Source organism: Urocampus carinirostris, chromosome 3, assembly GCF_059441175.1.
Source record: "Urocampus carinirostris isolate Australia breed hairy pipefish chromosome 3, RoL_Ucar_1.0, whole genome shotgun sequence".
NCBI lineage: Eukaryota > Metazoa > Chordata > Actinopteri > Syngnathiformes > Syngnathidae > Urocampus > Urocampus carinirostris.
Window position 1 is genome coordinate 32,964,822 of NC_142351.1, and position 23,300 is coordinate 32,988,121.

General features: G+C 39.4%; 2 protein-coding genes and 1 pseudogene across 4 annotated transcripts in view; 1 reads left to right on the forward strand and 2 right to left on the reverse strand.

The window, feature by feature from the left end:
* The window catches only part of trim33 (tripartite motif containing 33), a 43,709-nt gene that overhangs the window by 2,245 nt on the left and 18,164 nt on the right, over window positions 1-23,300 (forward strand). For all 3 annotated transcript variants that reach the window (XM_088331528.1, XM_088331529.1, XM_088331530.1), the window contains exons 2-9: window positions 7,494-7,612; window positions 8,945-9,098; window positions 10,658-10,790; window positions 13,848-13,964; window positions 14,063-14,177; window positions 14,919-15,065; window positions 20,454-20,571; window positions 22,765-23,021. In XM_088331528.1, coding sequence (XP_088187654.1) covers window positions 7,494-7,612; window positions 8,945-9,098; window positions 10,658-10,790; window positions 13,848-13,964; window positions 14,063-14,177; window positions 14,919-15,065; window positions 20,454-20,571; window positions 22,765-23,021 — 1,160 coding nt within the window. The remainder of the gene's footprint in view (window positions 1-7,493; window positions 7,613-8,944; window positions 9,099-10,657; window positions 10,791-13,847; window positions 13,965-14,062; window positions 14,178-14,918; window positions 15,066-20,453; window positions 20,572-22,764; window positions 23,022-23,300) is intronic.
* Window positions 2,199-5,782, reverse strand: LOC148369497 (uncharacterized; annotated as a pseudogene).
* LOC148369498 (uncharacterized) lies at window positions 16,101-19,509 on the reverse strand. Its single transcript, XM_088329657.1, has 2 exons — window positions 18,499-19,509; window positions 16,101-17,982 (listed from the first exon to the last, which is right to left on the reverse strand). Exons 1-2 carry the CDS (start codon window positions 19,507-19,509, stop codon window positions 16,177-16,179), a joined length of 2,817 nt encoding a protein of 938 aa, XP_088185783.1. The 3' UTR covers window positions 16,101-16,176.

The window sequence follows — 23,300 nt, forward strand, 5'->3', positions numbered from 1 at the left end:
AGAAATAAATTATTACATTTAAAATATGATTTAGGAAATTTAAAAATATTATTAAGCCTAATAGTAATCAAAACTATTGTCAGTATTTATATTTTTTAAATTAAGTACTTGTATGATATTCTACCATTGATTTTCTTAATGGCCACGATATTATTAGAGTCCAGACTAAGAGTGATCCCAAAAGCTGGTGGCGGCACGCTTTGAGGCGGTTTCCTACAGACCTGGATCCCGTTAGCCGCCTGCAGTTGTAGAAAGATGCCGGTCGTCTAGGGTCTCCCTTGCCACTGGAACCATCTTCTTTACAATTAAGATAGTGGCGTTGGGGAAATGTTTTTTAATGTGACTGATTTTGAGTTGACTTAAACTGTAATTTTATATGGGATAGTTCAATATACATTGAAAATTTATGCTGTTGTCTTGTCTATTTCTTTGTCATCTGAGTGCATTGAAAGTACTTAAAAAAACCCATGAGCTCCGGGGGGGGGCTTCGCCCCACTTTTCCCCCCACCAGGGCACTGCCCTGGTCCTACCTGGTTTCCCCCCCCCCCCCCCCCCAGCTAGCAATCACCCCCCCCCCCCCCCCCCCCGCTAATTTTCAGATAATTTCACTTTGGTCAAATCACATCCCTGTCAAAAACATGAGGAAAATGAAGAAACCTTGAGAAGGGACCGCACATGTGGTATCCCCCTTTCAGGATTACCAGGCAAAGAATGTTGTAAATTCAAATAATACGGAGATATTGTCCACAAAAAGTATAGGTTATTCATATTATTTAGAGTAGAAGTGTGTTTTAAGCTTGGATTTAAACATTTCCACTGAGGTTTCTGATCGGATCTCGGGGGAAGAGCATTCCACAGCACCGGTGCCCGGATGGAGAACGCTATCGAACCTGCGGAACACTTCTTGGCTCTTGGGATCACCAGTAGACCGGCGCTTTCAGAACGAAGGATTTGGACCGGAACATGGGGGGAAATCAGATCTGAAAGATATGAGGGAGCAAGTCCATGTATGATTTTGTATAATACTAAGAGAACCTTGAAATCACATCTTAGGCGAACAGGGAGCCAATGCAGGTTAGCCAAAATCGGCGTGATGTGATTGGACTTTTTTGTCCCAGTTAAAAGCCTTGCTGCAGCATTTTGTACCAGCTGAAGACTCTTGATTCTGGACTTCGGGAGACCGGAGAGCAGTGCATTACAGCAAATCGAGACGGGAGGTTACAAACGTGTGAATTATAATCTCCACATCCGACTGAGACAGCATAGGACGAATTTTAGCAATGTTGCGAAAATGGAACAAATCGGTTCTAGTAATTTTCTTCACATGTGTTTGAAATGACAGATCGGGGTCAAAGATCGAGGTCAAATATGACACCTAAAACTCTGTGTGATGTGACATTTGTCAATATTCACAGCAGTTTTTGAGAATAAGTCACGGCATTTAGATGGACCAATAACTAACATTTCAGTCTCTTCAAAGTTAAGACGCAATAAATTGAGTGACATCCACTCTTTTATCTCAGTGAGGCAGGCCTCCAAATTTCCCCAATTTAGTGTGGCAGATTCCTCCAACGGAAGATATAGTTGAGTGTCATCTGCGTAGCAGTGAAAACTGATATTATACTTGCGAATAATCTCACCCAATGGAAGCATGTAAATGCTGAAAAGAAGGGGGCCAAGCACTGAACCCTGCGGAACATCACAGGTAACACTGAAGGGCTCAGATGTCATTTCGCCATATTTAACACAGTGCGTCCTATCTGAGAGGTAGGATCTGAACCATAAGAGGACAGTTCCTGTGAGACCAATCCATTTTTCCAACCGTTCTAGTAAGATATTATGGTCCACTGTGTCAAAAGCAGAACTAAGGTCCAGAGTCCATTGCCAGTAGATCGTTATCTTAATCAGAGCTGTCTCAGTGGAGTGGTTAGCCCTGAATCCTGATTGCATTGATTCAAAAAGATTGTTCTCGGATATGTAATCATTTAGTTGCTGTGCCACTACTTTTTTAAGTACGTTAGAAAGAAACGGTAGGTTTGACACAGGTCTACAATTACATAAGCTTTCTGGATCAAGGTTGGGTCGTTTCAGTGTAGGTTTAATAACAGCGGACTTAAAAGCCACTGGGACTACACCTGACAAGAGTGATATGTTTATAATATTTAGAACTGAAGGTCCAGGGACCTCAAAAAGACCTTTTAATAAGCGAACCCGGAAGTGGGTCGATCAGGCAAGTCGTTGGTTTGGCCGTATTCACCACCTGTTTAAGATTATCGAGTGACAGTTCACTAAATTGGGACAAATTCCCTGGACAGCCACCCTGTCGTGCATCTATAGATTTCAACCCTTTAATATGTGATGTATTAACATTGTCTTTAGAAATTTTTTGCTGTATGCATTGAATCTTCTTATTATAGAAGACCATAAAGTCGTGGGCTGAATGGGCAGATCTATCTGGGATAATCTGTTGCCTTGTAAGCGATGCTACAGTGTCGAAGAGGATTTTGGGGTTGTTGTTTTGTGACGCAATTACTTTCGAAAGGTAGGCTGATTTTGCAGAGGCAAGGGCCGCTTTATACTTCAACAAGCTGTCACACCAGGTTTGATGGAAAACCTCAAGCTTGGTAGCGCGCCATTTTCTTTAAGATTTCCTGCATTCTTGTTTAAGGGATCTAGTTTCATCAGTAAACCAAGGCGTGCGTCTTTTAGGTCGTTATTTAAGGAGTATGGGCGCTACTGAATCCAGGACACTAGTCAGGGTAGCATTAAACTTATTCATGAGTGAGTCGATAAAACCTTTGTATGAAGGAAAGGACGCAACTGCTCCTGAAAGAAGATCAAAGAGCTCAGAAACTGTGCCAGTGCTTATATTGCGTCCGCTAAGTCCTTCAGCTTTTTTAGTACTACATTTAGCTAGCACCTCGATTGTGACTAAATAATGATCAGAAATAACCGTAGTACACGGTAACACCGTCATGTTTGAGGTTGAAACTCCTCGAGTCAGAACCAAGTCTAGTGTTTCCATCTTTATAAGTTGGCAAATCAACAAGTTCATTAAAACCAAATGTATCAATTAGAGACCGAAACGCATCAGTAAGTGAACTGAGTGGGGAGTTCATATGAATGTTAAAGTCCCCCATAATTATTATTTTTTCTGCAGAGGTTACTAGGTCAGACAAAAGTTCAGAAAATTCATCTAAGAAAGCTGAGTATGGCCCTGGTGCATGATAAACAGTTACTACATAAATTGACAATGGAGAGGACCGCATAATAAGAGCCTCGAACGCCTTCTAATGATTAGAGGTATGAGGAGTAGATTTGAGTGTGTTTTTTTTTTTTTCCCCAGAAATTAGCGCAACACCGCCGCCCTTCTTCAAAGAGCGTGCCACATGGCTGCTCACCTAGTCTTGAGGAGAAGCCTCATTTAACGGTAAAAACTCATTTGGTCTCAACCAAGTTTCACATAGACCAATCAAGTTAAGTTTGTAATCACTAATAATATTATCTACAAGTAAAGCTTTAGGAGCAAGCGATCTAATATTGCTGAATCGTTTAACTTAGCTGAAGTCTTTATAGAGATCGTCACAAGATGTCGCCGTTCGGGGGTGTTGATTTTCAGGCGTCGGTTGACCGGCAAGATCGATGAAGAAATAATTGTAGAATTAGGCACATCTTCGTGTCCTTCTCTGTCGTTTCGCCAATGTGGCTCCTTTGGCTTCGCACACTTCACACACTTCCCCGCACGACAACCCCGCTTCTGCTTTCTGTCCCCACGCCGTCCTCGTCGCTTCGTAAGTGGGGTTGCCGACCACGGAGATCCCGGGTCTCTTTGTAGCTTGTTCGGGATAGATACTTTATTCATCCCTGAAGGGAAATTCACATTTCCAGCAGCATCCCTGAGCTGAGAACAATACAATAATAAAGCAAAAATAATACAATATACAAATACCCAGTGTGACGTGCAAATGCCCACTGTAGCGTGTTATATAGAATAACTAAATAGTGCTACACAGAATACATATTGCAATAAGATTCGGTAATATGCAATGTAGGTGGTGTGGTTTACTGTGGGCTTTTACTCTGCCGGGTAGAGTTAAAGAGCCTCATGGCATGAGGAAGAAAAGATCTCTTCAGTCTGTCCGTAGTACAAGACAGTGACAGCAGTCTGTCGCTGAAACTGCTCTTCTGTCTGGAGATAATGCTGTGTAGTGGATGCGATGGATTGTCCATGATTGACCGCAGCTTTTCCAGTGCCCGTCTCTCAGCTACTGTTGTTAGGCTGTCCAGCTTTTTGCCCACAACAGAGCTCCCTTTCCTAGCCAGTTTATTGAGACGAGAGGCATCCTTCTTCTTGACGCTGCCTCCCCAACACGCTGTCGCACAGAAGAGGGCGCTTGCCACAACTGTCTCATAGAAAATTTTCAGGAGCTTTTTGCAGATTTTGAAGGAGGCCAGCCTTCTGAGGAAGTAAAGTCGGCTTTGCCCTTTCCTACATAGAGCTTCTGTGTTGGCAGTCCAGTCCAGTTTGTTGTCCAGCTGCACACCCAGGTATTTGTAGGTCTGGACAAATTCTACACATTCTCCTTTGATGGTTACAGGAACCGGGTGAGTTCTGGTTCTCCTGAAGTCCACCACCATCTCCCTGGTCTTGGTGGTGTTCAGGTATATCAAAAGTGGTATAAAAAGTGCCCGAAAAGTCGAAAAATTTAGACTCCCACCCAATTGAACAAGTTCCTCCCGACTATAAGTGTTATTGGCCACACATGTGTCCAAAAAAGAAAGCAAAAAAGACAAGAGAACGGTAATAAATAGAAGATTAGCCGGAGAGCAACGAGCCGCAGCGTCCATGTGCGCCGCCATCTTGCTCTCTTTCTTTCTCTGAAAGGTGTATTAGTGCAACAATTACGTAATAAACAATGGGCCATGTAAAAAATGAACGTAGTGTTTTTGAGCGGTAACTTCATGCAACTGAAAATGTAAGCTAAATGTTGCAGTGGTTTTACCTAACACTCATATGGGGAGAAATGTATTGAATATTTCCTATTTACTCAAGATCTAAAAATTATACGATTTGATAAATGCACTCAAGATTAAAAATCACAAAGGGTGGGGAAAATAATTGAGTCAACTTCTAATTGTCGAAGTTCTCCCACTTGAAAATATTACAGAGGCCTGTAATTGTCAACATGAGTAAACCTTAACCATGAGAGACAAGATGTGGAAATCCCCCCTCCCCAGAAAATTACAACATTGATTGTATAAGATTCATTTGCAAATTATGGTGGATGGAAAAAAGGATTTGATTCATACCAAAATATACATCTCAAATATTAATACTTAGGGTACAAAACAGTCTTCTTCTGGATCATCTTGAATGCTTAAACTGTTGGTGGGCCTGATCATGGACTGGCTTCAGCAGGGGTACCTGTCTGGCAGTGCAGGATTTGAGTCCCTGGTAGTGCAATGTGTTACAGACAGTAGCCTTTAATACTGTGTTCCCAGCTCTCTGTAGGTCATTCCCTAGGTCCTCCCGGGTGGTCCTGGGATATTTGCTCTCCATTCTTGTTATCATTTTGTTGCTACTGTGTGAGATCTTGCATGGAGCCCATATTGAGAGAGATTAGCAGTGCTCTTGTATGTCTTCCATTTTCTTTAAAATTACTCACACAGTCAAATTCTTTATACCTAGCATTTTCCCTATTAACGATTCAGTCTTCCCAGCGTAGTTCAAGTCTACAATTTTGTCTCTAGTGTCCTTTGACAGCTCTTTGGTCTTGGCCATAGTGGAGTTTGGAGGGTGACTGACAAGTCTTGGACAGGTGACTTTTAGACCAATAATGAGTTAAACAGGGGCCATTAATACAGGTAACGAGTAAAGCCTCGTTTGACCTCCTTAAAAGGAGTTGGACCTCTTTGACAGCCAGAAATCTTGTTTGTGTGTAGATGACGAAATACTTTTTTTCCTCTCCAATTTGGAAATAAATTCTTTAAAAATCAAACAATGTAACCGTTTTTTCCACATTCTGTTTCTCATGTTTGAGGTTTACCCATATTGACAATTACATGCCCACTAATCTTTTTAAGTGGGTGAACTAGCCCAATTGGTGATTTACTAAGTACGTATTTGCCTCACTAGTTGTAAATGCAGGTATATTAGTGGATCTAAAAAATGCGTAATTCACACTAGATTTATTCTTTTAATGGTACTGGAGGAATTGAAAAAAATATTTTGAAAGTCCTTCAAAAGTGCTGTAATTTGGCCGTGAAAAAGGTGTACAAATACAGTTAATCACTAGATAAAATTACATACCCTCCATATAAAATGGCTGGTATTGTAATGATTTGCCCATTGTCCTCACCTTTGCCCGCTCGTTTGGCTCCAGCTGCTGCTCGTTTCCTGATTGGTTCCCCTCCTATTTAAACTCAGTGCTCTCATTCACTCCTGGTCAGCCTGTCAGCGTACCTCCGCACTTGCAAGGCAAGCATTTTTTTTTTACTCTGGCTCACGTTCTGTTCCCAACCTGTTTTGTATCCTGTATCGATCCCCTGTCCCTGGCCTCCCGATCGTCTTCGATTATTTGACTTGTTCCGATCTCTGACCACGCTCCGATCTCCCGTCTCGGGGCCAGCCATATGAAACGTTACACTTTTGGGTCTACCGTCTGTTCTGGTTCTGACAGGTACTTTAAAAAGAATTATTTTTATCGCAATGTAACCAGTGGATTGTAGACCCTTTTTTTTGTGGATTGCGGGACTTTGCCATAACAAAATGATGCTTAAAAGACCAAAAAAACTGAGTAATTTACATTATTTAATGGTAGGTGATGATAATATTCTGCAGATGCAGAAGTTTAAACCCGCCATTTCACGAAATACAGCTGAAATTAGTTTACACCTGTTGAGCATGGCCAAGCTCAAGGTAGAACTGGGAAAGGGAGATAGGGATTTTATTATCTTGAAGATAAACATTTTAGATTTAATTCAAAATACAGTTAATTGAGCATTAACAGGAATATTATTACTTGAAGTGGTTTGTGTTTTACTGGTAATTTTGTTTTGGGGGAAAAGATGAATATAGTACTATCTGCATTAAACTGCACGATCGTTTCATTTGATAGTTGAGAAATGGAATATCTTTCTTGATTTGGGTCACAACTTTGTCATTAGAGTGGGATATTGGGTCCCCAGGGTTCCCCCAAAGTCTGAAACACTTGAAAAAGTCTTAAATTCTATGACCGCAAGTTAACGCCATGAAACGGTCTTGCATTTTGTCTGTCAACTTGAATTGGTTGGCTGATTGGATCCCTTAATTGGTTGGCTGATTGGATCCCCCAACCCTCTAGGGTTGTAGGGGCACACTTTCCTGTGGCCTGGTGGCACCTATCCCTCTCCAGGCCAACATGTTTCCACCTATCTCGAACCGGGAACCTTTCGCTTGTTTGCCGACTGTGCTAACCACTCTTCCACGCTTTTATTCTCTCTTCTGTCCTCAGTGAAAGTTATACGATGCCCAGTGTGCCACCAGGACTTCAAAGACTGTGATGTTGTTGACAACTATTTTGTTAAAGATACCTCAGAGGCGACCAACACGTCAGATGAAATGAATGCAAAGGTAAATTAGACTGGCTTTGCTTTGTCCACTCTATAATGTTAAAGGTGGAACGCAGACTGAGAGTATAAAATAATTGAAAATGTCATGGTAGATATCACACCTTTTCATAGTTGGAGGTTATTAATATTTTTTTAAAAACTACGCTGTTAAAATTAAACCAATTGTTCAAGTTTTTTGTTTTGGCCCCAAATTGTTATTCCGGTGCATCCCTAGTCTTAAATTTAGAATGTAAGCAAAGTAATTATTTACATGTGTTTGATTGTTTCAACTCTAATGGTGAAACCCAGTACATACCGGTGCCGCAAGGCTACTAAACAATCAAGCGCCTAGATTCACAGTCAAACCGAGGGACTCGCATATGTTATTGGCCTTTTGCTGATCGATATGAAAGACAAATCCACCAGTAAAAGCTCATCCTTAATCCGACAGGAATGCTACATCATATATATGATATTTAAATATTTCTTTTTTTGAATTAATAGCAGCAGTGAAAAACTCTGGTTATAGTTGACACCTTGGGCTGAACCAAAATTTCAGGTTATGTTTTTACGTCTTTCTGCATTCCCTTTTTAATTGTGTTGGGGGTGGAGTTTGTTTAGAGAGGAGGGGTACCATTGAATAATTGGGTCAAAATATAGAGCCCTTAGACTGGTATTAAAACAAAATCCAGATTAAATTAATCCATATTCCGAATCCCACTTTGCTGATAACGATATTATATGAAAGTATTTGAGAAATTGGATGTATTACGTCAGAATAATCCTGATTTCTGATCCTCTGAGATTAAGATTTTAAGATCCGTCTTGCCCTGAGGATCAATCTACCCTCAGGGTCACATACAGGAAGCAAAGTATGTTATGTAGATTTGAATTTTGATAATTCCATAAAACCGATCAAACATTCATTTAAAATATTTACCTATGTTTTAAGTCAGTGTTTTACTTAAATTACAACTAAAATACAAGTATATAAATGGAGATCAAGATGGAAGCTGAGAAAGTACAGAGGCAATTTTCACACACTTAAAACATGTAATGTCATTGGACAAAGTGTTGTTAAGTGGTTGCTACATGCAAAATAATCAGTGGTCCTGTTAACTACTCTATTGATAACTTGACCAGTTGTTCAAACCCTTTTCAACCTGACAACAATACGACATCTCTCAGAATTTTGTTTAATGAAGTTTATATATACTAACAATAAGCAGTTCAAAGTTAACCGAAAAATGAAAGTATTCTTCTTTTAGCCACTTAGTATTCCTGCAAATTAATTATTGGTTCTCTTAATTCTGCTTTCTAGCCATTGATATGACCTGACTTATGTCTTTTCAAGGTATGCACAAGTTGTGAGGACAATGCTGGAACCACAGGCTTTTGTGTGGACTGTGGTGAATGGCTGTGCAAGACCTGTGTGGAGGCCCACCAAAGGGTCAAAATAACCAAAGACCACAAGATTTGCACTAAAGAGGATCCTTATACCGCTTCTGGTAAGGACTTTGAACAAATGGTTGTTGTACAAAAGGTGTTTGCGCCAGAGGACATTCAAGGATCAAAGCTTCAGTATGTGTACAAAAGGGTAAAGGGCGCCTTCTATCAAACATATAATTGACTACTCTGATTTACAGTGGCCACTAAGTACAAAACGCATGAACGAAAAAAATTACAATGGTGATGCCTTGTTTCATAAAGTAAGTTACTTTTGAGGAGACTCTTACCTGGAGAAATGCAGAGTAGACAAAAATCAAGCCTCTGCCAGGCAAATAACCCACTTACATTCTGCATGGACTTGTGCTGCGTTCAAAGAAACGACACAACACTGAACTTAATAAATGCTAATTGTCTTACTATACTGCTAGTATGGCTGAGAAACTGCAGTTCAGGGTCCAACAGTTTGTGGGGGTCAATTTGGTACGTCCATTTTCACAAGATTGATGGGGGCTTGGATTCGAGTACAAGATTGTGTTAGCATCGTTAAAAAAGGGTTAGTAGAGCAAAACACAACTTTGAATGGGCATTTTAAATCTTTATTTTTAAAATTAAAACGTTGATTACGGTGATTTTTCTCCTTAAAAATAAAATGTATAACACATATAATATTGTATGATTTCTGTTATAGGTCTAGTAATCTGTTATTCTTTTATATGGCTTAAGCCTCACTTTCAAGAGGCTTGCATATTTGGCTACTATCTTTCCTTCTAAGGGTGACGGAACATCAATTCATTTTATCCAGGTTGTTGCTTTTTTTCTGCTTCTACAGATTAACTTCTCCTCTATGTCACTTGGCAGTGGCCGATGTCTCTTGAGTAACTCTCGCAAGCAGCTCTTCTTTTCCGCATAAATACAGCTTGCTTTGGTTTCTGTTTTTCTCTTTCCAGATTTGGGTAATCACTCTGTGATGAACTTTTTGATTTGCTTTTCCAAAATGTCAGTACTTGTTTAAAAAAATCTTCACATTTCTTGCCTTCAACTACCTTTGAAAATCACCAAGTAAAAAAATACTATTGTCCAATTTGTTAACCTTTTGAATTATACATTGTACGCATACTCTAATCAAGTTAAAGTAAAAAATTGGGCATAAATAAATCAGACCTGGTACTTAGGTTTTTTTTAAGGTTAATGAGCTTATACTATTACCATATTTGAGTTTTAGTAGACCTCGATTACCTTTTCTGTGTTCTGAATCAACTACGCATACCAAGTGTCTTTCCTCTGCTGTGATGCACGAGGACCACAGTGGAAGTGTGTATGGAGTCATGGTGCTTTGATAATAACGTGTACTGATTGACTGTTGTTTTGCAAGCGGTAGCTAATCCAATGTTTACTTGGGTGGGATAAAGCAGGGAAAAACATAGCAAAAATATAATGATAGAGACACACTTGGATGATTCAGCAGCAGTACTAAATCCCATTTTGGCCAATGTAGTTTTGCCTTATGATTACGCCAGAATATTCTGCACTTGGGGTTCAGAAAACATTGAAAAGTTCAGTATTGTTCACGTCTGCATCAAGAGATTATTCACCAATATATTCTCAACTGTGTTTACAGAGTCCGTGGGTGCATCTGGACAGAGGCCTGTTTTTTGTCCCATTCACAAGCAAGAGCCTCTCAAGCTTTTCTGTGAGACCTGTGACACTTTGACTTGCCGTGACTGCCAGCTGCTAGAACACAAGGAGCATAGGTAGTCCTTTACATTATATGTAAAAACGGGAGAGTTTGTCTGGTAACTGTTACATCTACCAGTAGAGATGCAATCCTTAGTTATTGTTTGTAAGCTTTGTTACACACATTTTTGGAGATTATCTCAAGATTCTATATTTCTGAGAAAGTGACTTCTGAACAGTTTAACAAGGAAGTACAGTAGTAGCATATTTTTTCCTTAGGATTATTTCATGTCAAAGGTCAGCATGACGATGGTATTTTTAGGTAGCTGCTGTTATGAAGCAGGCGGTTTTGGTTTGTTTTTTGCCTCGTTGGTGAACATACACCTGCCCGTCTTCATCAGAAGTAACTGTTTATATACTTCAACTTCATTACATCGAATCAATCATTGCAGGTTTGAGAGATGTCCGGACAAAAACGTAGCCTCCCAAACTATGCACAACACGATTATTTTTTTCAGCTGTTTGGGTCTGTCTTTAAGAAAATTGTGCATTTTTCTATATAAGGCTTTGCACCACAAATAAATCACTGTTTGTTATTTGCAGTTTTAACAATTATTCTTATTGACACGTTGAGTAATGTTGTTTGACAACCACTTAAATTTAGACTGGTTATATGCATATACTATAGGACTTTCATGACGAGAAATTTCTGGAGATTATTATTTTCACACTAATTGTCAGTATTGACAAATGTAATGTCAAAAAAATCCTCTCTGCTTTATATGCCACTATTATATAATATCAGCCTAATGTAATATATACTGTACACCTTGATATAGAGAAGCAAAGTGATGGTCAAGAAATAAAGTCATGAATTAAGAATAAATTATGAACTTAACATTCTGTTCCTTTTATTAAAGCAAATGGATCGGTGCAGCATTTCAGCCTGGTAGGTTAAAACCTTTTCAGAAACAATGCACAGGTTAGGTTAACAGGTTGTAAGGTATTTGACTCAACTTTTCAATAACAAGTGTAAACTTGAACAAATTTTTAAAATGAGGCGCACAGATGAGAAAATACTTGAAATCCAACACACATACTTAAAGTGAATACAGCAGTAGAGCAGAAAAATGTCACTCTTTGCTTCTCAAGTTTTAAGATTTCAACACATTTAAAGTGACTGGGTGATTGACTCCTCCAAATGTCGCTTGAGAATAGGTGTGTACGATCCTTTCACTGGCACCTTCTTGCAACAAAGTTTGGAGGCCTTTACTTTGGTATTTCAGGGCTTACCGTTGTCACATGGTGTAAACCCACTGTTCCCAGAGTCAGTGGGAGCATCTGGACAGAGGCCTGTTTTTTGTCCCATTCACAAGCAAGAGCCTCTCAAGCTTTTCTGTGAGACCTGTGAGACTTTGACTTGGTGTAAACCCAAAATGTGTACAAAATAATCAAGCGGTTCATGGCTTTGAAACTAAAAGTTGCGCCACCACGTTGACCACGAGTGCCGATGTTGTCTGCTTGAGCTTGTGCGTCGCTATGCGTTGACAACATTTCCTCGACATTTCAGTCAAGGGTAGTCACAAAGGGGGTGGAACGAAAAAAGACTGTATTTGCAAATGTGAAAACAATTTTGCAATTCTGAAAAATATTTGCGTTTAGACAAATATGTCATGTATGGCAGAGCCCATTTTTCCCACTGTCAACCCAAAATAATTCCCTAACAATTTGTTTTATAGGCTCCAAGCAGTCTAATCAATGTATTTTGTGTTTAGTTCTTAACACATATTCTGCAATGTCCACCTCTTTTTAATCCATATTTGGTAACTATTATTTTGAAAGTTATGGGGCTGTAGGCTCGAACTGGCAGCCATGCCTTTGTCCGTCTGACCTAGCTGTGGCTACATACATACGTACTTGATCTAGTTTCTATGAATGTGTTCAATGGAAGATTTTTCAGTTGTCATATTGACTTGTTACAGTTTTAAACGCAATATTCCAGTTCAAGTGCAATATCCTGGTTGAGTGTGGTTTTTATAAATACCTTTTTTTTTTAGAGGTAAACACTTTATATTTTTCTATTTATGAGTCTTCATATTGTATATTATTGCAAACTGGCATGTCAGAACCCGAAAAGACAGTAGACTCAAACGCGTAACGTTTCACACCAAGCTTTATTGCGAAAGCCGAGAAGTCAGGCGCGGGAAAAAAAAACACCAGCGATTCGCTGGGCAGGAGAAGCAGGAAGCTCACGAGATTGAAACGTGGTCGGAGAGCGGAAACAAGTTGAGCAGCCAAGATGGGAGATCGGAGCGTGGTCGGTGAGCAAAAACAAGTCGGACAATCGGAAAGGAAGGGACAGGGGATCGATACAGGACAGGACAGGTCGGGTCGGGACAGACGGGAGCCAGAGTCAAAAAGTGCTTGCCTGGCAAGTGTGGAGGTTCGCTGCCGGACTGACAAAGAGTGAATGAGAGTACTGAGTTTAAATAGGAGGGAAACCAGTCAGGAAACGAGCAGCAGCAAGAGCCAAACGAGCAGCCCCAGGTGAGTGCAATGGGCAAATCATGACATGGAGTGCAACCATAATCTTGTTGTAGCAAGACAATGATGATAAAGGTGATTTTGATTCTAGCTTATTGTCCACCAGAGTGTGAATATTTGAGTGAATAAATTGAGTCCTCTGTAAAGCGTCATTGAGTGGAAAATAAAGCACTATTTTTATATAATGCATTGTTATTATTACTAAACACAATAATCAAGAGTGAAGGCCCATACAACACATGATTGTCTCTCCATCTTTTTCAATTATATATTATTATTTATTGGCCCTCTAACACTGTGATTCTCAACCAGTGTGCAGTGAGAGATTGTCAGGTGTGCCGTGAGAAATTATTCAATGTCACTTTTTAAAATTTAAAAAAACATGAATCATTTTCTGCAAATATTATGTCATTGTCAATTATCTGTGCTGTAGAAGGGGTATTATAAATTATATTGTGATTAAACATACTGTTCAGTGTCACTTTATAACATTTTTGGTTAGTGGTGTGCCGCAAAATCTTTCCAATGTAAAAAACATGCCCTGGCTCTAAAGTTTGAAAAACACTGCTCTAACTCACTCCTCTTTTCAGGTATCAGTTTCTGGAAGAAGCGTTTCTTAAACACAAATGTCTCATTGAGTCAACCATGACCCAACTGCAAGAGAAGAAAAAACATGTCCATTATTCAGTAGGTCAATTACAAAACAGGTGAGTGAATATAATTAATAGTGCTTCCTCTTGACATGACTTGTCAATTCAAATGATAATTACATGAATTATCAATGTGTTTGAATTTTCAAATCCAGATTAAAAGAGCTGAGTGAATCCCACAAAAAGGTTGAACAGGATATTAAGATTGCAGTGTTTACTCTGATAAATGAGATTAACAAAAAGGGCAAGTCTTTACTACAGCAGTTAGAGGTAAGAATTTCTCTGATATTTATTTGTCTTCGTTTTTCCTAAATGGCCTTTTGTTTTTTGCGTGCGTGCGTGCGTGCGTGTGTGTGTGTGTGTGTGAGAGTAGTGTGGGCACTTTGCTTGTTTTGGATCAAAATTGGGGATTCTGGGTCTGTCTGCTCTAACGCTCCTCTGAAAGACCATTTGACCTGCAGAATTTTTTTTCTTCGCGTTTGTGTCTTTTTTTATTATGGTAAAGCATAAAAACATCATCAACAATTATTTAAAAACAAAATATTTGCACACAAAAATATAATACATACTGTAATCATGAGCCCACTAGGTTGAAGCTGAAGCTTTTAAGTGCCTACTTTATTACAATTTATCTTGCCCATGAATATATATTCTAAAATAGAAATAAGAGAAACAAAACATTACACCAACTTGCTTTATGTACCAGCAATAGACATTTAAGTTTAACGTTATGAAGTTTCAACATGTTTTCTTTTAAAATCAGGTTTTTATGTTTTTAGTACCCAGCATAACGCAGAATCCTAACAGCTTTCATCTGTAGTCAAACAAGTGTTTCTATATGTACAGTAGTTCCCCAAATCTTATTAAAAAACTTAAATAAGATAAGTGCAATATATGAAGGTGTTTTTGGCCAAATCTATATCTACATCTACTCATCACTGCAATGTTATTTGCTAATTTTGATCTTTTATTAATGTATATGTATCATGAAATATGTACATTTGTGTCCAGAGTCATACTAAAGATCGCAATGCAAGGCTGATAGCGCAGCATAAGGATACTGCCCAGCTTGCCCAGCAGATCCACCATGTGCTGAAATTCTGCCAATGCGCCATCTCGACTGGTAGTAGCACAGCGTTGCTTTATAGCAAGAGACCGGTATGTTGTTGATCAATATGTTGATAAATTTATAAAGTGTATTCGAAGCACTAGTTATTGTTAAGTAGTTTTCAAGGGAAAGTTAATTGAAAGAGTGGAGCTCACGAGGAAAGACTTGTTTGCTTAGGTCTTTTTTGTTTACATTTTACTTCCTGCACCAATTATGTTTTTTTTTTCTTTGAGCGTATTTTAAAAATCCATTCAATTCATGATCTAAGAGTTGAAAAGATAAATAATCAGAATATTGTAAACATATCACAACTGAAAAGATCCAAAAAAATAAACTTATATAGATGTTTTGTCATTTACCACAGAAAAATGTCCTTTTTTAAACATCTTATTCAAACAGGGCTTTAGAATATGATACAAATACAGAAGACTCTAAATATTAATACTTGGACTGATTTAGACTTATTATTTTATCCTACTTCCAATCTTATGAAACATTTGCTCTGATGCATCTTTTGTGTTACTGGGTCGCCACATGCAGCCTTCCTGATCTGTTTGTGTACCCATAACCTCAGTTGGAGAACATAATTACCATATTTTCACGACTATAAGGCGCACCGGGTTATAAAGTGCACTCCCCAAAACAATTGTTGTCCTATATTTTACATATATAAGGCGCTACAGTGGGAACATCAACAAAACAGTCAGATAGTTCAGTCAAACTTATTAACCCCTTAACATTCCGACAGGTCGCAAAGAAGCAAATGCGTGTCTCAGACACATACGGACATGGTGTCTGTACAATGGCACCAATCACTCAAATGCGTCAGTTCACATATCATTAGGAAGGTTAAACTCTTAGGATTCAAGAAATTACGACTATTTCTTAGTCTCTATTCTCTTTTTCGCTGGCAACTGTGTGGACAGCAAAGTAAGAATTTAATTGTGCAAGAGAAACGTGGTTTTTACTGTGCATATGACAATAAACACTTTGAATTAAATTGAATTTAAAAATAGACTCATCACAGAAACAACTAGATAAGTCTAAAACAAGTCAAGTCATTTTTATTTGTATAGCCCTAAATCACGAAGAGTCTCAAAGGGCTTCACAGATTGTTACACTATATTACACAAACTATTTTCAACCGACAAGAGGAGTAGGTTATTCGTATGCAATGGAGTAGAAGTGAGTTTTAAGTTTAGATTTAAACATTTCCACTGAGGTTGCAGATCGAATCTCAGGGGGAAGAGCATTCCACAGCACCGGTGCCCGGATGGAGAACGCTCTCGAACCAGCAGAAGACTTCTTTGCTCTCGGGATCATCAGAAGACCAGCACTCTCAGATCGTAGGCTTCGGACCGGGACATAGTGGCAGATCAGATCTGAAAGATAAGAGGGAGCAAGTCCATGTATGATTTTGTACAATACTAAGAGAACTTTGAAGTCACATCTTTGGCTAACTGGGAGCCAATGCAGGTTAGCCATAATCGGTGTTATGTGATCGTACTTTTTTGTCCTAGTTAAAAGCCTCGCTGCGGCATTTTGTACTAGCTGAAGAGACTTGATTCTGGACTTCGGGAGACCGGAGAATAGTGCATTGCAGTAATCGAGACGGGAGGTAACAAATGCATGAATTATTGTTTCCGCATCAGACTGAGACAGTATTGAACGGATTTTAGCAATGTTGCGAAGATGGAAGAAGGCAGTTCTAGTAATTTGCTTTACATGCATCTCAAAGGATAGATCAGGGTCAAATATGACACCTAAATTTTTAACTGAGTCACTCTGTGTGATGTGACATTTGTCAATGTTCACAGCAGTTTTTGCGAATAAGTCCCGGCATTTAGAAGGACCAATGACTAACATTTCGGTCTTTTCAGAGTTAAGACGCAAGAAATTGAGTGACATCCACTCTTTTATCTCAGTGAGACAGGCCTCCAAATTTCCACAGTTTAGTGTGGAAGATTCCTCCAACGGAAGATATAGTTGAGTGTCGTCTGCGTAGCAGTGGAAGCTGATATTGTACTTGCGAATAATATCACCTAATGGAAGCATGTAAATGTTGAAAAGTAGGGGGCCGAGCACTGAACCCTGCGGAACACCGCAGGTAACATTAAAGGGCTCAGATGTCGTTTCACCATATTTAACACAGTGCGTCCTATCTGAGAGGTAAGATTTGAACCACGAGAGGACGGCTCCTGAGAGACCAATCCATTTTTCCAACCGTTCTAGTAGGATATTGTGGCGCACTGTGTCAAAAGCAGCACTAAGATCCAGTAGCAGCAAAAGTGATGAAGCGCCAGAATCCATTGACATTAGGAGATCATTTGTTACCTTGATCAGAGCTGTCTCAGTAGAGTGGTTAGCCCTGAATCCAGATTGCATGGATTCAAAAAGGTTATTCTCCGATATGAAAGCATTCAGCTGCTGTGCCACTACTCTTTCGAGTACTTTAGAGAGGAAAGGTAGGTTTGACACAGGTCTGTAATTACTTAATATTTCTGGATCAAGGTTGGGTCGTTTCAGTGTGGGTTTAATAACGGCGGACTTAAAAGCTGCTGGAACTACACCTGAGGAGAGTGATGTATTTATAATATTTAGAACTGAAGGCCCAAGGACGCTAAAAAGACTTTTAATAAGTGAACCTGGGAGAGGGTCGAACTGGCAAGTTGTCGGTTTGGCCGCATTCACCACTTGTTTGAGATCATCAAGTGACAGTTCACTAAAACCGGCCATTTTCCCAGGGCAGCCACCCTGTCGTGCATCTGTAAATTTCAGTCCTTTAATACGTGTGGTACTAACAATATCTTTTGCAATTTCTTCCTGTATGCATTGAATCTTCTTAGTGAAGAAGACCATTAAGTCCTGAGCAGAGTGTGTCGAACTGTCTGCGATAGCCTGTTGCCTTGTAAGCGATGCTACAGTGTCAAAAAGGGCTTTGGGGTTGTTCTTTTGAGACGCAATCACCTTCGAAAGGTAGGCCGATTTTGCAGAGGCAAGGGCCGCTTTATACTTTAACAAGCTGTCACACCAGGTTTGATGGAAAACCTCAAGCTTGGTAGCGCGACATTTTCTCTCCCATTTCCTGCATTCTTTTTTAAGGGCTCTAGTTTCATCAGTAAACCAAGGTGTGCGTCTTTTAGGACGTGATTTTAGTTTTATGGGCGCTATTGAATCCAGCACACTAGTCAGGGTGGTATTGAACTCATTCATGAGTGAGTCAATCGAGCCATTGTATTTAGGAAAGGACGCAACTGCTCCAGGAAGGAGTTCAAAGAGCTCAGAAACTGTGCCAGTGCTTATATTGCGTCCGCTAAATCCCTCAGCTTTATTAAGTCTACATTTAGTTAGCACCTCAAATGTCACTAAATAATGATCAGAGATAACAGTAGTACACGGTAGAACCATAATGTTTGAGGTTAAAACTCCTCGAGTCAGAATCAAGTCTAGCGTGTTCCCATTTTTATGGGTTGGCAAGTCAACCAGTTGAGTAAAACCAAATGCATCAATTAGAGAACTAAACGCAATAGTAAGTGAACTGTGTGGGGAGTTCATATGAATGTTAAAGTCTCCCATAATTATAATTTTGTCTGCATAGGTTACTAGTTCAGACAAAAGTTCAGCAAATTCGTCTAAGAAAGTTGTGTATGGCCCGGGTGCACGATAGATAGTTATTACATCAATTGACAATTGAGGGGACCGCATCACAAGAGCCTCAAACGTTTTGTAATTATTAGAGGTACGTGTATTAAATTTGAGCGATTTTTCAGAGATTAGCGCAACACCACCACCTCTTTTCAGCGTGCGTGCTATATGACTACTCTCGTAGTCTGGGGGAGAGGCATAATTTAGCGCTAAGTGCTCATCCGGGCGTAACCACGTTTCACAAAGACCCATACAGTTAAGTTTATAATCACGAATAATGTTATCAACAAGTAAAGCTTTTGGAGCAAGCGATCTAATATTTAACAGACCAAATTTCAGCTTTGCTGAATCATTTGACTTAGCTGAACTCTTTGTAGTCTTTGTCGAGATCTTCAAAAGCTCCCGGCGTTGTGGCCGCTCGTGAGCGCTGAGTTTAAAGCGTCGGTTGTCCGGCGAGGAATGAATGGTGGAATTAGTTACATCCTCGCGTCCATCCTCGCGTCCATCTTGCTGCTTGGACTTCACACGCTTCACACATCTACCTGCACGGCAACCACGCTTCTGTGTCCTTTCTTTACGGCGCCGTCGGCGACGTTTATTAAGAGGAATAGCTGTCCACAAGGATGCCGGGTCTCTTTGAAGTTCGCTCGGTATATCATGGGCGGTATAAAAAGTGCCCGAAAAATCGAAATTTAGACGCCCACCCAACCGAATAAGTTCGTCCCTACTGTAAGTGTTTTTGGCCACACATGTGTCCAAAAGTGAAAGCAAAAAAGACAAGAGAACGGCAATAAATAGAAGATTAGCTGGAGAGCTAGCCGCAAGCATGTATCCATGCGCAGCCGCCATCTTGCAACCTGAAAACAAGACACTGGTAAAATATAAAGCTGGGGTAGCTCACCAAAGTCATCTGGCAGCTATCGCTTTTAACAATAATACGCAACCATGGTCCTCTTACATCTGTGAGTGTAGTAAATCCAACCGTGTAAAATATTTACACACTCCAAAACACCCAATAACGCCGACAAATAAAAGAAAAAATCTGCCGAGAAACATCTGCATCGATAGACGTCGCTTGCTTGTTGCTAGCTGTCTGTTTAGCCCCATAATTCCTTGTTACAAATACAGACTAGTAAAAAATGTTTTCTCCAGCTGTAGAATAACCTCGCGTGTGATTCACATTCTTTTTCGGCCAATTGCAGGTTTTGTTTTGCTCCCTTAGCCTATGCTTGCCTGTAAATGCTAAAAAGGACCCGCCTCCTTTACCACGAATAAGTTTAGCCAATAGCGACCGATTCAAATGATGATTGACACATTGGTTAGGAAATGAAACGCCAGTATTTATATCCCAGCATACACCGCAGACTATTTCGCCTTGGGGGAAAATCTATTCGGCGGCTGCTTGCCTTAGTCGCGAGACCTTGCGACTCAATATTGATCCATATATAAGGCGCACTGTATTATAAGGCGCACGGTCAGCTTTTGAAAAAAAAATAAAAGCTTTTAGGTGTGCCTTATAGTCGTGAAAATATGGTAACCTAATTAATAGGTCTGGGAGACATAAAGGTGGCCCATGGGTTTACGGGTTCTTGATTTTTTTTAAAAAAGTAACCTCGCAGGGCAATCCCCCAACCCCCACTTTCCAATTTTTTTGTCAAGTGCCAAAAAAGCAACTTCAAATATCATTTCCCCCCACTCCCAAAATATGGAAAGCTAAATATCATTTTCATTTTGCAGAAAAAGTTAAAATAATATTCGGAAAAAAAGTGATCATGATGACTTTGTCTTTTTAGATTCTCTTCCAGCTCCAGCAACTCTTTAGGGCAAGACTCGACCCGGTACCAGTATCCAATGAAGATGTGCGCTTTTTCTGTGACCCAACTTTCTGGGCCAAAAATGTGGTCAGCCTTGGTATGTAGCATATGCCACAGTATAGATTGTGGATGTTAATCGTATTTCTTACTTTTAAGCATAAATAATCGTCAGTTTTTTGTTTTGTTTGTTGCAAAAATATTCAACGACAATAACACTCATTCATGTCAACACCTTTCAATGTGGAGTGCACATAGCAAACTTTAGAAAGATGTTGGTGGCAGTTGTGAGCTCTCACATTTTGATCTTTGTGGGGTGGGGATCAGGGGGATCCAACCATGCAATGGGCATGCATTTTATTTGCTAAGTAGAAGCACGCCTGAAGCAGCATATCTCCAGTAATGGAATTCATCACAACATCGTACTGCGGTTTATTTAGACAACAAATGATTTGCAAATACTTAATTTGAAAAGTAAACATTGGATTCATTATTTGTATTTTTCCTCATTATTTGTTGTTTAAATAGTTGGAACAGATCAGTCCAACATTTTTGGGGGGAGATCAGGTGGTGAACTTGAAGGTGGTCGACTATAACACGCTCGTGGACTGCTCTACAATGTACTGTTTTTTTGTTTTGTTTTTTTTAATATCCCATTCGTCACATCATTACTACATATAGCATAATATGAATCCTCAGCAATTGTCAAAGATAAAAGGCAACCAGATATTAGGCAAGGAATATTGTTTTGGTGGCACGTTTAAGTGCATGTTCAATCACTTATCGTGTGACATCACAGGTTGTGTTGAACCCAAGATGACAATTAAGGCCTACTTTTTTCTAAATGTTTTTAATTGTTTGCAAATGCATTGTTTTATTTATATATTTAGTTTTAAAAAATAGTTTTAAAAATGCATTTGATTGTGTGTTCAACATAATACCCATCAAGTTTTGGATTCAGGTAATACGGATATATGGGTCAACTGAATGAAGAAATGAAAAATTATTCTCATTACATATTAAAACAAAGACATACCAGTAATCGAAACACAGCACAGACTAAAAAGGCATTGGCTGAAGCTCGCGCCAATTCTCTCCCAAAGTATTTCACCGAAACATAATGAAAGCTATTTTTTTTTTTAGATATCTTTATAAATTATATTTATAATGAATATTATGACATCTATATTTTCTGTATATTTCTAAGTTTTACCCCCCCCAAAAAACGAGTATCAATAGCTCTTCTCTATTGGCCTCCGTAGGTTTCTGGGGAGAAACTAGCATTCGTATGTGAACACTTTTTAAAACAACTTCAAGGTTACAAAAAGCAGATCTGCCCCAGGGGGTGTGGAAATCCAATTACAGTACATGATTGGACAATAGTTAAATAGCCCATATTAAACAAAACAATAAACCATAGACAAATTTATGAACAGTAAATAGACAAAATAATATACAGCCTGGGCAACCGCTGTCTAGGTTAAAACTTGTTGTATTAAAAATTAAGAAACTCTTTCAGGTAAAGACAGAAACACCCTCTGAGTCTAAGATGAGTTGGGTAGCCCTTTCATCGGAGGCGCATCCCTGAGCTGTCCCTCAGATCTGCTTCCAAGATCAGCCCACAAAGGAATCACACACATCCCATTACTACTTGACCATTTATTCAAAACACAGGCATAAAACGACTCATCTGATTGGTTTAAACAAGATCACATGATTACATGAAACAATATAATGTTGGTCGCTAGGTGTCACACCATCATAATAAATGAGAAATGATAGTTAAAGTATCCGGCCAGCTGCCCAACTGACCTTGGAAGATGAAGATTAGCCTCTGTTGAAACAAGAGCTACGGTGAGCTTAAACAAAGATGCAGTGTATTTCTAAGGAAGCATAGATAGGGAGGAGAGGCACATTTTAGGGAGTTGAAAAAGCCAGGCGCCATCTCTGAAGGACTTCTTTTGATTAAAGACTGTGGGGTGCCATCTCTGTGTCAGAAGGGGAAAATTATCTACCTATTTTGACACAATTGTAACAAAAGACAAACAACACCTGGAGATATTTTTTGGCTTTGTTAAGGTAATTTTGAGGATAAAGTCATACAAAGGCACATTCAAACTATAATCAAACTATATTTTTCTCATAACCACCTTCTTTTTTAAATGTAGTAAAAACATTACCGCTCAGTGGTATAGAACTGAAGAAACATAAAGATGACAACTGTTCTAATATGTAAATGATCCTGACTCCAGCCCACTGTTTCTATGAGTGATCTTTTTTCTTTTCCTTTTAGGCAATCTGGTGATTGAAAAGTCAACGTCAGCATCACATCCACCTATTTCACCAGGCCATGGTCAGCAGGGCAAAAATCAAGGACAGATCTCTTTAGCCCAGCTCCGTCTGCAGCACATGCAGCAAACAGCCATGGCACAGAAGCACTCTCATCTCCAGCAACAGCAGCAACAGCAAATGTCCCAACAGATGCGCCTCCCTCCCCAAATGACGCAGCAACATAGCAGACATCCAGTCCCACCCATTGTTCAGCCACAGGTAATTCTAAATAACACTGTAATTAACAGCCACAATAATATGATATTGGAATACTGCACACCTTCGAGAGACGCCCGAGTTTGGAAAAAATACCCCATTGTGATTTTTTTAATTTATTTTTTTAAGACCATTATTGCAATTTTGATGTGATTTACGATTTTACAAAAAAGGGCATTTTCTGTGGTGTTGTTTTTTTGTGAGTACATAATATTAGTGACATGTTTTCACCTTAAGAAAACAGTGCCCTTTTCTGGGGAGCTTTTATAGAGTTGCATTCTG